Genomic DNA, 21,368 nt, shown 5'->3' with positions numbered 1-21,368 from the left:
ATGAACTATTCATTCTTAATATTACTGCATGAATTTATCAAGATTATGTGTAATGTAAAATTACATAATCATAGAATGTCTTTGATCCAAGGCACATAATTTGGAAGTTATCTTATCATTCCCCTAATTTTACAAATAGAAAACTATGTCAAGAAAATCACATACTGACTGATATCTGAGACCAGAGCTGTACTATGTCCCTGCATACCCAACCTTTAAAATATGAGATGAGGAGACAGGTTTCAACATTTGACAACCCCTTTCTTCCAAAACTGGTACACAAAAGGGTCTGTATAGAAAGATCCTTTGGTTAACAGGATGTCTCATGCACAGCTCATAAAAAGACCAAGAACCTGGTGAAGTTTTACAGGTAAGAATCCTGTTTTTCTTCATTTCACTGAGCGTGTCTATAAGTTATTTGCCTACATATTTTTATTGTATTTATGTATACTTATTAAGAAGATCTATTAGAAACTGATGATATATAGAAATAGTTATCAATTTTTAAAAATATGAACACATCCCCATTATTCAATAATCACATGTAACTGTAGCATAGACTAATCAAGAAGTAAACAACTAAAAAGTTATTGAGAATTAAGTAACAGTTGTATTCTTGTTTATGGAAAAATAATTATATGTATTTACACATGGTTATCTTTTAAATTACAAACTTTGGTTGAGATGGTAGATGTGATATGCAGATACAGATAGATAATAGATTGATAAGTAGAGAGAAAAAGCTAGATAGATATCTTCATTCCTTTAGCTGACATGTTGAACAACGAAATAAATGTAGAACAATCTTCAAACTAAACATACATCTAAAGTACATTAGATGGGATGAAATAAATTATTAGGGAATGAAAATCCTAGCACTAAAAAGTGACGGACAATAAAATATGAATCATGGTTCTTGCTTAATTTAACCTAATCACAGTGATATTGAAAGAAAAAAAAAAACAAGCTTAATCATTCTTTATGATTCTTCCTGAATATTTGTCTAGAAAGAAAAGCCCAAGCTTCTATGTGTCTCACTTGTGAAATTTTACTTATTTTTGTTTATTTATTTCTTTTGAGACAAGATATTCTTCTGTCACCCAGGCTGGGTACAGTGCGAGGCTTGCTGGAGCCTCAGCCTCTCTGGGCTCAAGCAATCCTCCCACCTCAACCTCTCGAGTAGCATGGACTACAGACATGCACTGGCACCAACATTCTCAGGTAATTTTTTTTTTTCTGTATTTCATAGAGACAGAGTTTCTGCATGTTTCTCAGGCTGGTCTTGAACTCCTGGGCTCAAGTGATCTTCCTGAATCAGCCTCCCAAGGTGTTGGAATTACAGTGTGAGAGACTGTGCCTGGACAGCTATGTGATTTTATAATGTTCAACTGATGATTTATTCTAGGACCTAGAAAAATCCAGAACTATTTTTGTACCTGTTGCCCAGGGGAGTTTCTTCCAAATGTTTCCACATTTTAAAAGCTTGCATTTTTCTGCTTTTGCATGGGAAGAAATGTGGGATAAATTTTGATACATTTACCTTTGTGGAAAATTCAGTAAATAGCTGCTTTAAATTTCTAGAAAAATAAAAACATGAATTCTTTGCTTATCAAAAATAAAAATGAAAATAGAATTATCTTTCTCCAAGACCAAGCATTAAAATTTTTCAATGTGTCACATCTTTTCTTTTCAAAAATTTATTTTCTTTTTTTAAAATGTCATCTTTTCCTCCTACAATTTGTCTCCAGGACTTTGTATAAGCATTGCCTTTTGTTACATGTCAACACGTATATGTGCTAAATGTCGCAATGCTTCTGAGACTCCCTTAAATTAATTCCATAACCAAGCATGACCATTTTATTTATTCCCAAATTTTTTCCAGACATGCTCGATTTTTATCTTCATCACAAAGTACCATGTATACTTATGTTTTTCACTATGTATAGGGAAATAATATTAAATTATTAAAATTATTCTTATATAAATAAAATGAGAAATTTAAAATTTAGATTGTCTTTTTTTCTTTTCATTTTCTTTCTCTTTTTTTTCCTTTCTTTTCATTCATTGACAAAAGAAGGAGTGATCTTCACTTTACTTCCACCCTCCTTAAAGGCTCTCAAGGCATATATTCTAACTTCTAATCTGGTTAGAATCAAAGTTTGGGCTGGGATACTGAGATCGTGTTGCATTTCTAAACTGAAGCTTTTGCTTAATAATATTAGTTTTAATTAAAAATTAAGCTGAATTTTTTAAAAGAAAAAAATGAAAACTAGTGAAGTGTGAAAATGGTTAGTTTAGTTTTTATGTAATCAGCATTTACCATGTGCAGAGACTGCTTGAAGAGCTTTAAATATATTACATCATTTAATCATCAAAATAGCCCTGTGCTATTATCTTCATTCTACCAATGTGGAAATTGAAACACAAGTATTTTAAAGCACTTACCCAAGGTCACATAGTTGGTTCTTGATGAAGCTATGTGATCTGAAACAGGCAGTTTCATTCCAAGATCAAACCAAATCACTATAATCAAGGCAAGGATGATTGAAGTGGAATGGATTCTATGAGTGGCATAGAGTATATGACATCCATGGATACTTGAATTCTGAACATTAAGTAGTTATCTTGGAGGCCAGAGTAAAGGCCTTTCTGGGTGAGTTTTGAATTAAGAGACTAAGTACATTGAGAAGCATAGCTAAATTCATCACTTTCCAGTGCTTGCTGGTCACATGTTGGCAGAGAGAAATTCACTGAATTGGCCATATCAGAAGACCCCTAGGTGACAATAGAAGTGCCCAAGATGTTTTTGGCAAAACTGTAGTTCCTGCAAGGCATGGTGGCTCACGTTTGTAATCCCATTGTTTTGGGAGGCTAAGGCAGAAGGATTGCTTCAGCCCAGGAGTACCAGTCCAGCCTGAGCTAAATTAGTGACACTTGGTGGCTACAAAAAAATAGCTGGATGATATGGCGCACATCTGTGGTCACAGCTATTCAGGAGACTGAGGTGGGAGGATCCCTGGAGGACAGGTATTTGAGGTTGCTATGAGCTATAATCACACCACTGCACTCCAGCCTGATCAACAAAGAAGGACCTTGTCTTAAAAACAAAACAAAAACACAACTGTAGGTTCTTTGGCAATATAAGGAAGGACCCTACGTTAATAAAGTGTATTGTTGTCTAGACAAGACACAAACCAACCACAGGCCACTGATTTTATGTCTATGTTTAGAGAAAGCAGATCCCATTCTAACTTCAACCTTGAAACTAAAATTTTAAAATTTCATGAAGCTCAACTGAGAAAGGAATTAAGATTAGTTAAATGCCTCATAAGTGAGAAACACACTATTAGGTGTTTTGCATTTCATTATATCATTTAGTCTGAAGACTTAAAACTTTTGGAGTGATGTAATTGTCTTAATTTTAGAGATGAGAAATCTGGGGCTCAGAGAGATTGGGTAATTTTCCAGAGATCATGTAACAAGCTAAGCTGCAGTTACATGATTTAAAGACAAGTATGCAGATCCAAATGCCACGGTCTTTCTGCTCCACCAATATGCTTCCCTAAATCCAATGTCTAAACTCAGGGAAATGAGCAAGAAAAAATAAAAACAAAATTACGTCTCAGAAATGTTCCCTACATTTTTCCAGTCTCCTTTAGGCTAGATACACACACAAAAAAATAAAATAAAAATAAAAATTAATTAATTAAAAAAAAAGAAAGAAAACCACGGCCACAATAACCAGAACAGGCATTCTTTCTCTCATTCTAACCCTAACCTATTTTAGACACCACATCTTTAGATTTTCCAGGAACTTTAAATTATTTTTCCCTCTCTTGTAAGCTTTCTCTGACTTAACTGGGTTTTTTTTTTTTTTAATCAAACTTTGACTATGCTTTTCACATTAAAATAAGACAAAACAAATGAAAAATGTCACCTTACTTTATATCTGTCATCTTTCTTTTTGCATCACCGATCTTTCAAGGTCATGCTCTTGAAAATGTTGTCTTCTTTGTATTTTCTTTTTTTTTCTTGAGACGGAGTTTCGCTCTTGTTACCCAGGCTGGAGTGCAATGGTGCGATGTCTGCTCACTGCAACCTCCGCCTCCTGGGTTCAGGCAATTCTCCTGTCTCAGCCTCCTGAGTAGCTGGGATTACAGGCACGCGCCACCATGCCCAGCTAATTTTTTGTATTTTTAGTAGAGATGGGTTTTCACCATGTTGACCAGGATGGTCTCGATCTCTTGACCTCGTGATCCACCCGTCTCAGCCTCCCAAAGGTCTTCTTTGTATTAATTTTTTCATGTTTCATTCACTTCACAACCCACACTAACACAGCATCTGCCCCATCACTCAAGAGTTTGATGACGTCACCAATATCTTCTAGTACTAAGTACCAAGGGTATTAATTTTAGTCTTGTTCATGATCTCTGAGTGGCTTCTTACCATCTTGATGACGCACTGTTTGAAAAACCCTCACTTTTGATTTCTGTGACACTTTTTTGATGATATTCTTACCTCACTGGTTACTGTTCTCTTGTTCCACAGGGCTCTTTCCTCCACTTAGGAGATATTAATTGCAGGAGTTCTTCAAGTCTTAGTAATAGGCCCTTGTCTTCAAGTCTTAGTAATGGGCTCTTGTCTCTAGCCATAAAGGACTCCAAATTTATATCTCACCCCAGTGAATTCCTTTAAGCCTCAAGCCCACCAAGCCCAGATATCAAGCCTAGCCTCAAGTCAGCTATCTCTCTCTCTCTTTTACCAAGAATACAGAGGCATGCCTCATCCTATTGTCAAGCAAAATAGTTAAGGAATCTTCTCCCAAATTACTTTTTCTTTACTGTCAATATTCAACCTACTACCACATTTTGTTCATTTGATCTTCTAAATACCTTAATACATAAAAAAAAACACCTTCTGTTAAATGGTCCACTGATGCTCTGTTTTAGTTCAATATCCCTCCAAAATCTTCATGTTATAATAACTTTAAATTATTCCTGAAGTACCTTAATCCATGGATGAAAACAAGTCATTTTGCTTTTTAATCTGTGATTCTGTCTCCCAAGCATCCTTTCCTGTATTTTAGGTTTTAGCAAATAATGATATCATGAAAACTAATATAAATATACTTGTTTTTTCAGAACCAGTTCCCTGCATTTCTACAAGCTGAGTTTTGACTCAGATTAAAAGACATCAAAAATGAGGAGAATAGACAGCTCCCCAATATATCAGTATGGGGCTCAATATTTAAGGTGTGATTAATGGGAAAATGCATTCCATGCTTGGATTTCTTGTATAATTTATCTCTGATTTGAGAATATAGAGATGATTCCTGGGATACAGGAACATTGTATGACACCTACTTTTCATATGACAGCACTGATACTGACTGAAGACCACCCAGGCCCACCCCCAAACATCCATGAATTCTGCTTCTTAAATGAGTACCAGTTTGTTACTACCCACTTGCCTGCCGCCATGCCCTAATCATCTTGGGCTTGCAGTAGGCAAGTGCCACAATAATTGACTGTTATCAAAGTGCCTTAAAATATTATTGCAGCACTTAAACTTCTGCTTCCCAAAAGCCAAAAGTAAATATTCTGCAGTGCTCCGAACTTTTCTTTGAAGAAGTCAACCTTGTGCTGGGCAGAAGAGGCAGATAAAATAGAACAGTTTATAGAAGGCTTTCCAGCCTCATTTTATCTCCTATTTTTCCTCTCATTAGATTGGAGAACTCTCTTCGCAAGTTGAAGCACTGGCAAGGCATAGTTTGCCAATATTTTGCTGCATTATATATATATATTTTGGTTGTTTGTTTTAACAGATATTTTTTAGAGCAATTTTGGGTTCATAGCAAAATTGAGCAGAAGGTACAGAGACTAAATGTACTCCTTACCTCGACATAGGCAGAGCGTCTACCATTATCAACATCCTCCACCAAAATGGTTATCTTCATTATAACCCACATCGATACATCACTATCACTCTTAGTGTTGCTCTTGTTGTTCACTCTTGGTATTGCATATCTATGGGTTTTTAAAATGTGTAATGACATGTATCCAGCATTATTGTATTAGGGTTCTCTAGAAGTACAGAACTAATAAGATAGAGGTATATATGAAGGAGAGTTTATTAAGAAGTATTGATTTACAGGATCACTAAGTGTAGTCCTACAATGGGCTGTCTGCAAGCTGAGGAGGAAGGAAGCTAGTCCAAGTCCCAAAACCTCAAAAGGGAAGCTGACAGTGCAGCCTTAAGTCTGCGGCTGAAGACCAGGGAGTCTTTGGCAAACCATTAGTGTAAATCTAAGAGCCCAAAAGCTGAAGAACTTGGAGTCTGATGTTCAAGGGTAGGAGGCTTCCAGCCCAGAAGAAACATGAAGGCCAGAAGACTCAGCAAGTCAAGTCTTCTGCCTGCTTTATTCTAGCCACACACACAGCTGATTAGATGGTGCCCACCCAGATTGAGTGTAGGTCTGCCTCTCCAAGTCTACTGACTCAAATGTTAATCTCCTTTGGCAACACCCTCACAGACACACTCAGGAACAACTTTGCATCATTCAGTCCAATCAAGTTGACACCCAGTATTAACCATGACAATTACAGAATCATACACAATATTTTTACTGCCCTAAACATCTTCTGTGCTCCATCTTGTCATTCCTCTATCCCCATAACCCTTGGTAACTACTGATCATTTTACTGTCTACATAGTTTATCTTTTTTCTGTAATGTTATATAGTTACAATCATATAGTATGCTACCTTTTTAAATTGGCTTCTATAACTTAATAATATACATTTAAGGTTCCTCCATGTTTCTTCATTGAATTACTTTTTTTTTCCTTCTCTTTAATGTGTGTCAGAAAACTCTCCATTCATTAAGACTCTAGCCATTAAGTAAGTCATATTCAGTAAGTCTCTCATATTAATTAATTACCTTTCCTGTAATGCATCCCCTTTTTTTCTTTTTCCTCCTCATTCTTCACAATGGCTTTTGGAGAGTCTTCCTGAATTCACAATGTCTAGCTTTTACACACTTCACAAAGATTCTAGCACCCAACTTAACAAGTATCCTAAGTGTTCTGTGGTATATTTTGAATATGAAGAATAAGACTGTTATTTTTTAATAATATAATTCAATCTGAGTGTGTCATTTTTCAACTTAAACTTTGGTCAAAAATCTTTTATTATCTCCCTTCACGTAAAAGTAAATTCTAAACTCTTGAGTGTGACATCCAAAAACGTTCTTAATCTAATCTCAGCCAAACTGAAAGCATCATGTTTTCATGTGGTAAGGCAGAGTGGGGGCCATTTCATTATTAAAACTGTAGAAGAAGAGAGCATATAGGATAAATTGTCATTGGAAATATGGACTGACAGAGCAGTGCCTAGAAAAAGCAGATCATGGCAACATTAAAATTCTAGAAAATGGAGAGGATCAAAGACCTGACACCAGTGATCCTAAGGCTTTAGGTACTACCTCCCTAATGACCTTATTTTTTTTAGCATAAAAATTGCATAATCAACTCTTTTATCAAGGGTTTGTGTTTTTTTGTTTGTTTTTGTTTTGAGACACAGTCTCACTCTGTAACCCAGGCTAGAGTGCAGTGGTGCGATCTCAGCTCACTGCAACCTCCGCCTCCCGGGTTCAATTGATTCTCTTACCTCAGACTTCCAAGTAGCTGGGATTACAGGCATGTGTCACAACATCTGGCTATTTTTTGTATTTTTAGTAGAGATAGGGTTTTCCCAGGTTGGCCAGGCTGGTCTTGAACTCCTAGACTCAGGTGACTCACCTGCCTCAGCATCTCAAACTTCTGGGTTTACAGGCATGAGTCACTGTGTTTGGCATGTTATCAAGATTTTTAATCATAAGCAAAATTGTTCTATATCCTAATTGAAAACCAGCATAACTAAATTTGGGCTTCCTCACATAAAATTAGAGTATCATTACTTGCCAGTACTGCATCTTCTCTAACTTTTCCAGAGAAAGTAACCTAATTTTAGAGAAGAGCAAACCTGTGTCCCTGAGATGTCTTAGAGAAATAGTCTCAGTAGTGTGAAATATATTTCCTTTGTCTTGAAAAGGAAGGCATTTAACTCAATAGAGCATCAATGCAAATGTCTGTAAATGGATATTTCTGTAAAGCCATTGACACACAGGTCATTTTATTCTGTGGTTTCTTTTATCCACAGCACAATCTAAAAGAATTTGTAAAAATCATTTTTTGTTATTCTTCTCCTTGGTGTAATCCTGCTTGTATCACAGTTTAAAAAGTTGAACATAATATGTTTAACATCTAGTTTCAGCTCTCTTTTCTCATGATGGACAGGTCAGTTCAGAGGTTTGTGATTTCCTGGGGCAAATGTACAAGAAATACATACAAATCACTGCTTTCTTCTAATTAGATACATATTTGTGAGACAAACTAAAAAAAGAAATAATTCCATATTTCTGACCTCATTCTCATGCTAAATAATTGGAGGTAATTCCCACTGATATTTGAGCATCTATTTAATCTTTGCAACTAAATTAAACTACTGTCATATCTCAACCTTTTTTGCTGTTTACAAAAGTAAAGAGATTAACAATAATTGAGAGGAAATAAAATGTAGTCAGCTAACCTAGAAAATGTGGGTGTTTCGTTGAACCACCAAAATGAACTTAGTTTCATGCTCAACCTGCAATTCATTTTGACTGCATGGGTCAGACTCTTGGCTCTATTACCTGAGTTCAGTAGGTAACAGGTACTTTGTTCTGGTTAAATGACTACACTTATAGCAGGTTCCTGTGCAGAGTTCACATTCACCTTCACTAAAGCAAAATATTTCACCATCACTGTTAACAGTGCCATTCAGCATATCTATCAACTATGCTCCAATATGTCCTGGCAGCAATTCAGACCACTCGAATTGCAGAGACATGACGGCCCACTTGAGGCCCACCAAATCACTCTTTACTGTAATAAACACATCTAGTCTTGGCACTCAGTCCCAGATCATTCTCCCCAAATGAACAAATAAAACGATTGGGGGAAAAGGCTCCCTGGCAACAGCTTGAACTTAAATGGTGACAACAACTGGTTCAACAGATGTTCCTCATAGAACACCTGTGTTATAAAATATATAGTTTTGACTAAATTTATATGTTTAGATACCTTAAAAATATGTTAATAGAATTGTGCAATTCAAAACAGAAAAATAATGTTAAACCAATAGCACTAATAATATTAAAAAGATAATATTCACTCATATAACTTCACTAGCCATGTATCTCTAAATTTTAACAACTTTCTATAATCTTGCAATGACATCTGGGATCATCAGTTCTATCCTACAGCCTTGTTGCTATAGAAATGGTTTGAATAAAATAAATGCTATATAATAAAATCAAGGTATAATATTAAACAGTGGTGATTTTAATGTTTACCTCTGCTTTAAGTAATTTTTAAAAAATGTAATACCCTTCTCTTCTAAAACTAGTTTCCACCCTAGCAAACCACGTTACTTAAAAGGTACTAATTAAACCTTAGAGTTCCTTATGTAGGCCAGGCACAGTGGCTCAAGCCTGTAATCCCAGCACTTTGGGAGGCTGAGGTGGGTGGATCATGAGGTCAAGAGATTGAGACCATCTTGGTCAACATGGTGAGACCCCGTCTCTACTAAAAATACAAAAAATTAGCTGGGTATGGTGGTGCATGCCTGTAATCCCAGCTACTCGGGAGGCTGAGGCAGGAGAATTGCCTGAACCCAGGAGGTGGAGGTTGTGGTGAGCCGAGATTGCGCCATTGCACTCCAGCCTGGGTAAGAAGAGCGAAACTCCGTCTCAAAGAAGAAAAAAAAAAAAAAAATTATATATATATATATATATAATGGATATTTATTCCATTATATAGGAAGGTATAGATAAGCTACATGACTTTTTCACCCTATTGATGTCTATATGTTGGTATAAATCTTATAAAGTATGAATATTTAGTCCGTGTCTAAAAAACAGACTATTTGTGAGAATCTAGTTATTAAAATTTGTGATATTTTTTGGCACATCTAAGCCTATTAATATGTTTTCTTATATATATAATTTTTCTTAAGATACTATTATTTCTAGACAGTTGCAAATTTGAAAGTAACGATTCCTAGAAAACTAAATGCCTATATTTTGAACAAAATGGATGGTTCAGTAACCATGGTCAACTAAGAACTTCTAAACTAAGAGGTCTTTTTTTTTTTTTATTTATTTACTATCTTAAGATGATCTGCAGGGAGAGGATAAACACCCCTCCCTCAAGCTCTAGCTTCTTGAACTCTCATCCAATTAGTTACAAGAGATCCAAGAAAGCAATTTACTGCAAGCTCCTATTTCAGGGAACTAGGGTTCCTCAGAGCCCTGCATGCACAGCTAGACTTGAACTCCAATCTAACGTTACTGCTTCTTCATTTGAATGCTAAAATTCATGCCCGGGAGTGGAGATTTAAAATATTAATTCTATATACAAGGTGTATGAAGAAGCACATTGAGCCACTGCACAGGCACTAGGAAAACTTCTCTTATACATGCCCTGATGTAACCTTTCTCTATACAAAGACCCTAGAAAACTAACTCACATAGTACCTGCAGGGAGCAGCCTACTCCTTTGTCATTTCTTGGTGCTGACTACCTTGTGTACAAGCTGGAATAAACTTCAACTTATCTTTGCTGTTAATAACCTGGGAGATTGCAAGAACCCTGGACTCTGGTAACACAGTGACCATGCATGGGTCAAGTGTCCGACCCTGTGTCAAGAATGTGGGTTCAGTTGTCACAAGAAGTTAGATGGGTGATAAATGTATTGAATAGTCTTAAAGAGCCAACTACAAGTACTTGCCCATTTGTCTATTTATTTCCTTGAATTCCAACGACACATATAAGCTGTACTGCACAAACCACAGTAGCCACTGGCAAAAATTTCTTGCATATGTTTTTCCTTCTCATCTTCTCCTTCATGCTAGCTACACTGATTTTTTTTTTTTTTTCTCTCTCTCTCCAAGGCTGTGAATGGCTGACTTCTTCTTGTATCCTTACATGGCAGAAATAGGGTGAGAGAGCCCTCTGGGGACTTTTTTACAAGAGCTCTAATCCCATCCATGAAGCTCCAATCTCATGACCAAATTATCTCCCAAAGTCTGCACCTCCCAATACTGTCACACTGGGGGTCAGGATTTCAACAAATAAACCTTGGAAGAACACACACATTCAGTCCATAACAGGATTCTTCAAATTTGCAGTGGGATATAAGGCTCCACAGAACCATAATTTGGTCATCAGTTGGAGTTTTGGAAGGACATGAGAAAATATTTGGGCTAAAGGATTCTCTGACTTTGGAGGGGTCAGGAGTTAAGGTGGAAGGAGTTACCTTCCCTTCCGTTAAGTCCTCAGATGGATAGCCAGTTCCGTGAGAGGGGCTGGACATAGAGAGGTAAGAGGGGAGGAGGAAGGTTGGTGTAGATGTCAGGTGAGCACTGACATCAGCTGGAGGGCATTCGAGGCCTCTCTCATGGGTAGGGATGTTGCAGGTTCCTGTGAATACTCCTTCCTGATAGACAAGGAGTATTTTATTTGGGAGTCATAGACTCTGGTTTCACCTTTTCCTTCTTTTTTTTTTTTCAGAGGAATGTATTGAATAGAGGTGAGGAACTAGGATGTTGAAAAGTAAAAAAAGGAGAGAAGGAGAGGAAGAAAGAGGAAGAAAAAGAGGGAGAGAGAACAGGAATATTGCTTCATTCTAAAAATGGGTATTAATAATGGCCGATCAATATTTTGTGTATTTAAAATGGAGAACTCTATAAATATTTATTGTTTACTTGTGTCCACGTGTTCTAACTGTTCAACACCCACCTATAAGTGGAAACATGTGGTGTTTGGTTTTCTGTTCTTGTGTCAGTTTGCTGAGAATGATGGTTTCCAGATTCATCCACGTCCCTACAAAGGACACAAACTCATCATTTTTTATGGCTGTGTAGCATTCCATGGTGTATGAATGCCACATTTTCTTTATCCAGTCTATCAATAATGGACATTTGGGTTGTTTCAAGTCTTTGCTATTGTAAAGAGCGCTGCAATGAACATAGGTGAGCCACAACAGATAGTTTGAATTGGAACCACAGAGATGGAGACGGCCATCCCAGAGCAGTTTAAAGCTGTATTGGGCTCACTAGTCAAATAGGCAAATAATTTGCCTGATTTATCCAGAGTTCAAAGAAGGGGGAAATGTTCATCATTGGTAATATGTGCTTCCTTCAAAAACTTGATGTTTTATGCTCTATATGATATTAATCTTCCTCACTCCTAATCTTCCCTCACTCCCTCACTCCAGCCTTAACCTCCAAAAATCTAAAATAATCAATACCAGTTTCTAAATTCCTTTCATGTGCCTCAAATTGTGATAGTCAACACTTACTATTTCATTCAATTTTCACCACACTATAAATCAGGATTCATTATTATTCTCCACTTTACTTAGGATACTGTAAATTATGCAACTCCAATTGACTTCATCACTATTTTTTAAAAAAAATACTATATCTTGTTTAAAGATGTCCAGAAAAAGGACAGACTTCAAGGCTTTCTGATGTCATACTTCTTAATGGCCCATGTTTTTCCTAGTTTTATTCAGCTTTAAAGAGTATACATTTCATCCTAAGTCTAGTTCACCTTCTGGTTGCAAACTGGCTTGAAGAGGCAACTGGATTAGAATGTTTCTCAATCCATCAAGCTAGAAAAAGATTGGTCTTTTTTTCCCAGGAGTTTTGAGCATGCCTCTCCTCATACCTTACTTGACTAAATTAGATTATATCACTAAAGCAAGAAGGATGTAACTATCCTAATTGGTTAAGAATGAGCATAAGAAATGAAAAAATAAAACTTTGAGGAATACAGCATAGTATCATCTCCATTTTCTTTCTGGAAATGAAATCAAGAATGAGAAGCTAATTTGCCTATGGTTCTGCAGTAATGGAGTGATGACTCCTAACTGAGAACTGCATCTATTCAATAGTATATAAATAACATCAATAATAGTATTTATAGAGTGTATAAAATATACAGAATTATCTACTTCATCATATGTTATTCTTAAATAATGAGTACAGGTAGTGAGAGTTGGAAAGTAGTGAGCATAAAAAAACTAATAATTTCGTGGCTGGGTGCAATGGCTCTTGCCTGTAATCCCAGTACTTTGGGAGGCCAAGGCAGAAAGATCACTTAAGGTCAGGAGTTCAAGACCAGCCTGGGCAACATGGAGAAACCCCATGTCTACTAAAAATACAAAAATTATTCAGGTGTGGTGGCAGGCACTCGTAATCCCATCTACTCAGGAGGCTAGGCAGAAGAATCGCTTGAACCTGGGAGGCCGAGGTTGCAGTAAGCCAAGATTGTGACACTTAGACTTTAGACTGGGCAACAGAGTAAGACTCTGTCTCAAAAACAAACAAACAAAACCCTAATTTTTCTCCACTCATTCATAAATTAATTCAGTAGTATTTCACAACTAACTTCCACAGACAGGCAATTCCACAAGATATTAGCATTTCCTGATTTTTAAAGAATCCATTTTAGTTACAAAATAGTACACATTTATTTCTTGCTGCTCCTTTTCGCTAAAGACGTAAAACGATATACAATAGTAAGAAGATTATGAAAGATGGAGCTATAAAGTTGGGTGGTCTAGGGCATTTAGGACTCAGGAACAAACACCACAGATGATGACCCTCCACCCATCATAGTGTCAGTGGGGAGGAGTGGCATCAAATGACCCAGGATAGGACTGCCCTCACCCTTTGGTGTGGTGGCAGTAGAGACTGCAGGCACTGTAATCTTTCAACTGCAGTCCAATAATGGCAAATAGCTTCTGTTCTCACCCAAGAAATCATTGGAGATGGAATCTAAGAAAGGAGAAAGCTAGAGAAAATTACCTGAATAGGGTCTGGGTGCAGTGGCTCATGCCTGCAGTCCCAGCACTTTGAGAGTCTGACGCAGGCAGATCATCTGAGGTCAGAAGATTAAGACCAGCCTGGCCAACATGGAGAAATGCTGTCTCTACTAAAAATATAAAAATTATCAAGGTGTTGTGATCTGTGCCTGTAATGCCAGCTACTCGGGAGGCTGAGGCAGGAGGATCGTTTGAAGCTGGGAGGTAGAGGTCATAGAGAGCAGAGATCACCTACTGCACTACAGCTTGGGTGACAGAGTAAGACTGTCAAAAACAAGCAAAGAAACAAAAAACCTGACTAGGAATGCATGTGTAGGTGCCTTATTGGAGTGCAATTGATGTTGACTAGAATCTACTCACCAAAAGTTCTGATAATGAACTGCAGTGTATAACAGCCTCTGCATTTGCAGAACAGCTTTTGGCCATCACACAAATGAAGCAGACAATAATAGCACCGCAGAGATTCTAAAACAAAATTATCCTTAGAACCACAGCCCATAGAAGTAGCCAGAAATTTTGCATTAAACCCAAGCAAGGTGGCTGTGTGCTCAAATAGAAGATTTAAATAAGATGTAGAATCATACTATATAGTACCCAAAATAGGATCAATTGAAATCTCTCATCATACAAAGAACCAAGAAAATCACAGCTTGACTAAAAGAAGATAATCAACAGAGGCCAACACTGTCATAAAAACAGACACATAGACTGTGATACAGAATAGAGAGCCCAGAAATTAATCCACCCATATAAAGGCAACTAATATTTGATGAAGGCATCGATAATACACAATGGGAAAAGGACAGTCAATTCAATAAACAGCATTGAGAAAAATGGATACCCAGATGCAAAATAATGAAACTGAACCCTTACACCACATATAAAAATCAACTCTAAATGAAGTAAAGACTTAAGACATGAAACCTCAAAACTCCTGGAAGAAAACATAGGAACAAGCTCCTTGACATTGGTGTCAGCAATAATTTTTGGATATGACAGCAAAAGCACAAGCAACAAAAGCAAAAGCAAAATAAGCAAGTGAGATTACATCAAAGTAAAAAGCTTCTACATAGTTAAGGGAACAACCAATAAAACAAAAAGACAATCTATGGAATAAGAGAACATATTTGCAAATCTTATATGTGATAAGGGGCTGAATAGCCAAAATATGTAAGGAACTCAGGCAACTCAGTAGCAAGACAGAAATAAATTAAAGTTAGGTATAGGATTTGAATAGTGTTTTCAAAAAACAAAAAGATATACAGATGACAATAAGTATGTGAAAATGTGCTCAATGTCACTAACCATCAGAAAAATGAAAGTCAAACTACAGTGAGATACCACTTCATATGTCTGTTACCAAACAAACAAACAAAAAAGTGCTGGTGAGGATGTGGAGAAAGGGAAATGGTTGTACACTATTAGTGGCAATGCAACTGATTTACATTGCCACTAATACTGTACATTAGTGGCATTAGCATTACGGAAAGTATCATAGAGTTTTCTCAATTAATTAAAAATAGATCTACTATGTGACTGTGCTCCCTGGTGGATGAGTTTGAGAAAGTTGTCTAGCCACCAGATTATAATCATTAAGGGAAAGTTACCAAGAGAAAACACAATAATGAAGGTTCTGGAAGCAAAAGGCCCAAGGTGGATTATTGAGAAGAGGAGCTGAAGGCCCACATCAGCAAGGGCACACTGGGCAACTTCACTTTGCCCATGCTGAAAGGGGCCCATTGGTTGTATAGGCTGAAGAGTGGGCTGAAGAAGCAGGAGCTGCTGCATTTTCAGGGCTAACCAGAGGCAGCACATCCAGGTGCCCTTCCACAATGTAGCCAGGCTTCTTGTCCTTGTTCTCCACCAGTTAAAATGTGGTTCTCCTGAGCTAGGAAGAGGCTGTCTGACAGAAGTCAAGAGGCTTTACGTTTATGAGGCTTTCTATTGCCACAGTGATGGTGTAGCCCTCCCACTTTGATGTTCCTTGCTCTACTGCCTGAATAAAGAGACCTAACTTTGTACTGAAAAAACAAAACAAAATAAAAAAAAAAACTTTATTTTTTGGTGGCTGGCAGTGAATAACAACTTTGTTCTTTCTCCTAAGCTTGTGATTTTAGTATTCCAAGACCTTATGATGGAATTACTTAGCAAGAGGTCATGATTATGCAGAAGACAGGGAAATGAAGAGAAAAGAGGGGAAATATATAAAAATGAGGCTTCCTTAACAGAGTTTATGGTGGAGATGGTAGAGTTTTTATACAAGACTTAAGAAACACCTATGATACTGCTTCAGCTGGAGTAATGGAGACAATCCCTCTTCTAGATATATATCCAAATGAAATTAAATTAGATTAAATCAGTATCTTAGAGATATCTACATTCTCATGTTTATTATAACATTATTCAAAATAGCCAAAAATATGAAAACAATCTAAGTGTCCATTGATGGATGGATAAAGAACTTGTGGTATGTATGTACAATAAAATGTTATCCATCCTATTAAAAAAAAGGAAATTTTGTCATTGTGACGCAACAATTGAACGTTGAGGATGTTATTCCAAGTGAAATAAGTCAGACAGAGAAGGAAGTACTGCATTCTCTGACTTAGTGTTTAATATAAAACAGTCAAATTCATAAAATAGAAAGTGAAATTATGGTTTATGAGGGGTGTGGACAGCTGGGGAAATAGAGAGATGCGAGTCAAAACATACAAAGTTTAAATTATGTAGGGTGAATAAGTTTTAGAGATCTAATGTGGAGCATGGGGACCATAGTTCATAATACTGTGTCGTATACATGAAATTTGCTGAGAGAATCAATCTTGAGTGTTTTCAGTACACCAAAAAAAAAAAAAAGATAACCATATGAATAGAAGAAAATGTGGGGCTTTTTTTGGGGCAAAACCACTGTATTCTGTAGATAGTTTTAACACACATGAGATACATAGTTAATATATATATATTAATTAGTTTCTCTGTGCTAATCGATTTATTATGTATATGTCTATCAAAACATCACAATGTATATATTAGTGTGTACAATTTCATTATGAAAATTTTAAAAATAAAAACACATTCATAAAAGATGTTTCTAAGTGCCATTTGTGAGCAAAATTGAGAATGGTGTCTTGTCATTAAAAATAAATAAATATAAATAAATATTATGGCGCAAAACCCATATTTACAGAGTGGAGTAAGAAAACATAATTCAACTATATACTGTCTTTAAGAAGCTCACATCAAACATAAAGACAGCATTGGATAAAAGCTTACAATTACAAAAATGAAAAAAGACGTACTACCCAAACATTAAATTTTGAAAAAGTAGTAGCAACAGTGATATCAGGTATATTCAACTTTGGTGCAAATGAAATTACCAGGAAGAAAGAGAGAAATTACATAATGATAAATCTTCAATTCTTCAGAATACTTAGTGATAATAAACGTAAAGCAAGGAAGAAAGAGAGAAAGAAAGAATCTTTCAATTTGAAAGCAAAAATGAATAGAAATTAAAAGAGAGCCATTCCTTTTGAAACTATTCCAAACAGTAGAAAAAGAGAGACTCTTCCATAAAACTTTTTATAGGCCAGCATCATCCTGTTGCTAAAACCTGGCAAAGACACAACAAAGAAAGAAATTTTTGGCCAATATCCCTGATGAACATTGATGCAAAAATCCTCAATAAAATACTGGCAAAACAAATCAAAAAGCACATCACAACCCTTCCTTATCCACCATGATCAACTCAGCTTCATCCCTGAGATGCAAGGCTGGTTCAACATGTACAAATCAATAAACATAATCGATAAACAGAACCAATTGCAAAAACCACATGATTATCTCAATATATGTAGAAAATGCCTTCAATAATATTCAACACCCCTTCATGCTAAAAACTCTTAATAAACTAGGTATTAATGAAACGTACCTTAAAATAGTAAGAGCTATTTATGACAAACCCACAGCCAATATCATACTGAATGGACAAAATCTGGAAGCACTCCCTTTCAAAACCAGCACAAGACAAGGTTTCCCTCTCTCACCACTCCTATTCAACATAGTATTGGAATTTCTGGCCAGGGCAATCAGGCAAGAGAAAGAAATAAAGAGTATTCAAATAGGAAGAGAGGAAGTCAAATTGTCTCTGTTTGCAGAAGACATGATAGTCTATTTAGAAAACCCCATCTCCTCAGTCCAAAATCTCCTTAAGCAGATAAGCAACTTCAGCAAAGTCTCAGGATACAAAAATCAATGTGCATACATCACAAGCATTTCTATATACCACAAATAGAGACAAACCCAGAGAGCCAAATCATGAGTAAGCTCTCGTTCACAATTGCTACAAAGAGAATAAAATACCTAGAAATACTACTTACAAGGAATGTGAAGAACCTTTTCCAGGAGAACTACAAACCACTGCTCCAGGAAATAAGAGAGGACATAAACGAATGGAAAAACGTTCCATGCTCATGGTTAGGAAGAATCAATATCGTGAAAATGGCCATACTGCCCGAAGTAATTTACCAATTCAATGCTATCTCTATCAAACCATCTTGACTTTCTTCACAGAATTGCAAAAAAACTACTTTAAATTTCACATGGAACCAAAAAAGAGCCATTATAGCCAAGACAATCCTAAGCGAAAAGGACAAAGCTGGAGGCATCATGCTACCTGACTTCAAACTATACTACAAGGCTACAGTAACCAAAACAGCATGGTACTGGTACCAAAACCAATATATAGACCAAAGGAACAGAACAGAGTCATGAGAAATAACGCCATACATCTACAACCATCTGACAGGTCCCAGTGTGTGTGATGTTCCCCTCCCTGTGTCCATGTGATCTCATGGTTCAATTCCCACTTATGAGTGAAAACATGCAGTGTTTGGTTTTCTATTTATGTGTTAGTTTGCTGAGAATGATGGTTTCCAGCTTCATCCATGTCCCTGCAAAGAACGTGAACTCATTCTTTTTTATGGTTACATAGTATTCCATGGTGTATATGTGCCATATTTTGTTCATCCAGTCTCTCATTGATGGGCATTTGGGTTGGTTCCAAGTATTTGCTATTGTGAATAGTACTGCAATAAACATACATGTACATGTTCCTTATAGTAGAATGATGTATAATCCTTTGGGAGGTGGAGGTTGCCGTGAGCCAAGATTTCTCCACTTACTCCAGCTGGGTGACAGAGTGAGAAGAAAGGAAGGAAGGAAGGAGGGAGGGAGGGAGGAGGGAAGGGTAGGAGAAGAAGGGCAGAGAAGGGCAGGGCAGGGCACGGCAGGGCAAGGCAAGGCAAGGTGGGAAGGGAAGGGGTCAGACAAGGGCATTTTCAGTATTTCTATCTAGTAGGACGTTTCAGACAGTCCAACCGGTCAATAAACTGGAAAATAAGAAGTAAGCTGATCTTTGCTATTGTAAACAGTGCTGCAATGAACATTCGTGTACATGTGTCCTTATAGTAGAACGATTTATAGTCTTTTGGATATATACCCAGTAATGGGATTGCTGGGTCAAATGGAATTTCTATTTCTAATGCCTTGAGGAATCGCCACACTGTCTTCCACAATGGTTGAACTAATTTACACTCCCACCAACAGTGTAAAAGTGTTCCTTTTTCTCCACATCCTCTCCAGCATCTGTTGTCTCCAGATTTTTAATGATCGCCATTCTAACTGGCATGAGATGGTATCTCAGTGTGGTTTTGATTTGCATCTCTCTGATGACCAGTGACGATGAGCATTTTTTCATATGATTGTTGGCCTCATATATGTCTTCTTTCGTAAAGTGTCTGTTCATATCCTTTGCCCACTTTTGAATGGGCTTGTTTGTTTTTTTCCTGTAAATTCGTTTGAGTTCTTTGTAAATTCTGGATATCAGCCCTTTGTCAGATGGGTAAACTGCAAAAATTTTTTCCCATTCTGTTGGTTGCCGATCCACTCTAGTGACTGTTTCTTTTGCCGTGCAGAAGCTGTGGAGTTTCATTAGGTTCCATTTGTCTATTTTGGCTTTTGTTGCCAATGCTTTTGGTGTTTTGTTCATGAAGTCCTTGCCTACTCCTATGTCCTGGATAGTTTTGCCTAGATTTCCTTCTAGGGTTTTTATGGTGCCAGGTCTTATGTTTAAGTCTTTAATCCATCTGGAGTTAATTTTAGTGTAAGGTGTCAGGAAGGGGTCCAGTTTCTGCTTTCTGCACATGGCTAGCCAGTTTTCCCAACTCCATTTGTTAAACAGGGAATCCTTTCCCCCTTGCTTGTTTTTGTCAGGTTTATCAAAGATTGTATAGTTGTAGATATGTTGTGTTGCCTCCGGTGCCTCTGTTTTGTTCCATTGGTCTATATCTCTGTTTTGGTACCAGTATCATGCTGTTTTGATTACTGTAGCCTTGTAGTATAGTTAAGACCTGGAATCAACCAAAATGCCCATTGATAATAGACTGAATTGGAAAAATATGGCACATATACACCATGGAATATTATGCAGCAATCAGAAATGATGAGTTTGTGTTGTTTGTAGGGACATGGATGAATCTGAAGAACGTCATCCTCAGCAAACTGACACAAGAACAGAAAATGAAACACCGCATATTCTCACTCATAGGCGGGTGATGAAAAATGAGAACACATGGACACAGAAAGGGGAGTACTAAACACTGGGGTCTATTGGGGGGAAAAGGGGAGGGCCAGTGGGAGGGGGAGGTGGGGAGGGATAGCTTGGGGAGAAATGCCAAATGTGGGTGAAGGGGAGAAGGAAAGAAAAGCACACTGCCATGTGTGTTCCTACGCAACTGTCTTGCATGCTCTGCTCATGTACCCCAAAACCTAAAATCCAATAAAAAATTAAAAAAAAAAAGAAGTAAGCTGATCTTACAGAATGCATAACCATCTATTTAAAAATAGACCAAAAAAACTCCAAAAATGTGCATAGAACTAATAACTGAATTTAGCAAGGTTGAAGAATACAAGACCAATATACACAAATTAACTGAATTGCATTTTACATACTAGCAGTAATTTTATCACCATATATTTCATATTTTAACAGCATTTAGTAGTGATTTTATCACCAGATATTTCATATTTTTAACATTTAAATTTTAAATGTTATTGTATTTTACATCCTAGTAGTAATTATATCACCATATATTTCATGTTTTTAATAACATTTAAATTTTCAAAATAAGATTGGCTACTATACTAGCAGTATACACTACTACTACTAGTACATATACTAGTAGTATATACCACTACTACTAGTACATATACTAGTAAAATATATTGGACTATTTTTAATAGATGATTATGTATTCTGTAAGTAAGATCAGTTTACTTCATCTTTTCCAGTGTATTGCTCAGTTGGACTATCTAAAATGGCCTATTAAATAGAAATACTGAGA

General features: G+C 36.7%; 1 protein-coding gene across 2 annotated transcripts in view; it reads left to right on the top strand.

Annotated features, from left to right (window-relative positions):
- LOC144579836 (nuclear pore membrane glycoprotein 210-like) overlaps positions 1 to 20,634 on the top strand; it is a 45,274-nt gene extending 24,640 nt beyond the window's left edge. For both annotated transcript variants that reach the window (XM_078353614.1, XM_078353618.1), the window contains exon 3: positions 20,489 to 20,634. In XM_078353614.1, coding sequence (XP_078209740.1) covers positions 20,489 to 20,621 — 133 coding nt within the window. In that variant the 3' untranslated portion in view covers positions 20,622 to 20,634. The remainder of the gene's footprint in view (positions 1 to 20,488) is intronic.
- Positions 20,635 to 21,368: the final 734 nt, after the last annotated feature.

Source organism: Callithrix jacchus, chromosome 16 (genome assembly GCF_049354715.1).
Source record: "Callithrix jacchus isolate 240 chromosome 16, calJac240_pri, whole genome shotgun sequence".
NCBI lineage: Eukaryota > Metazoa > Chordata > Mammalia > Primates > Cebidae > Callithrix > Callithrix jacchus.
The sequence above is the reverse complement of the archived record's forward strand: the minus strand, read 5'-3'. Positions and strand labels throughout refer to the sequence as shown.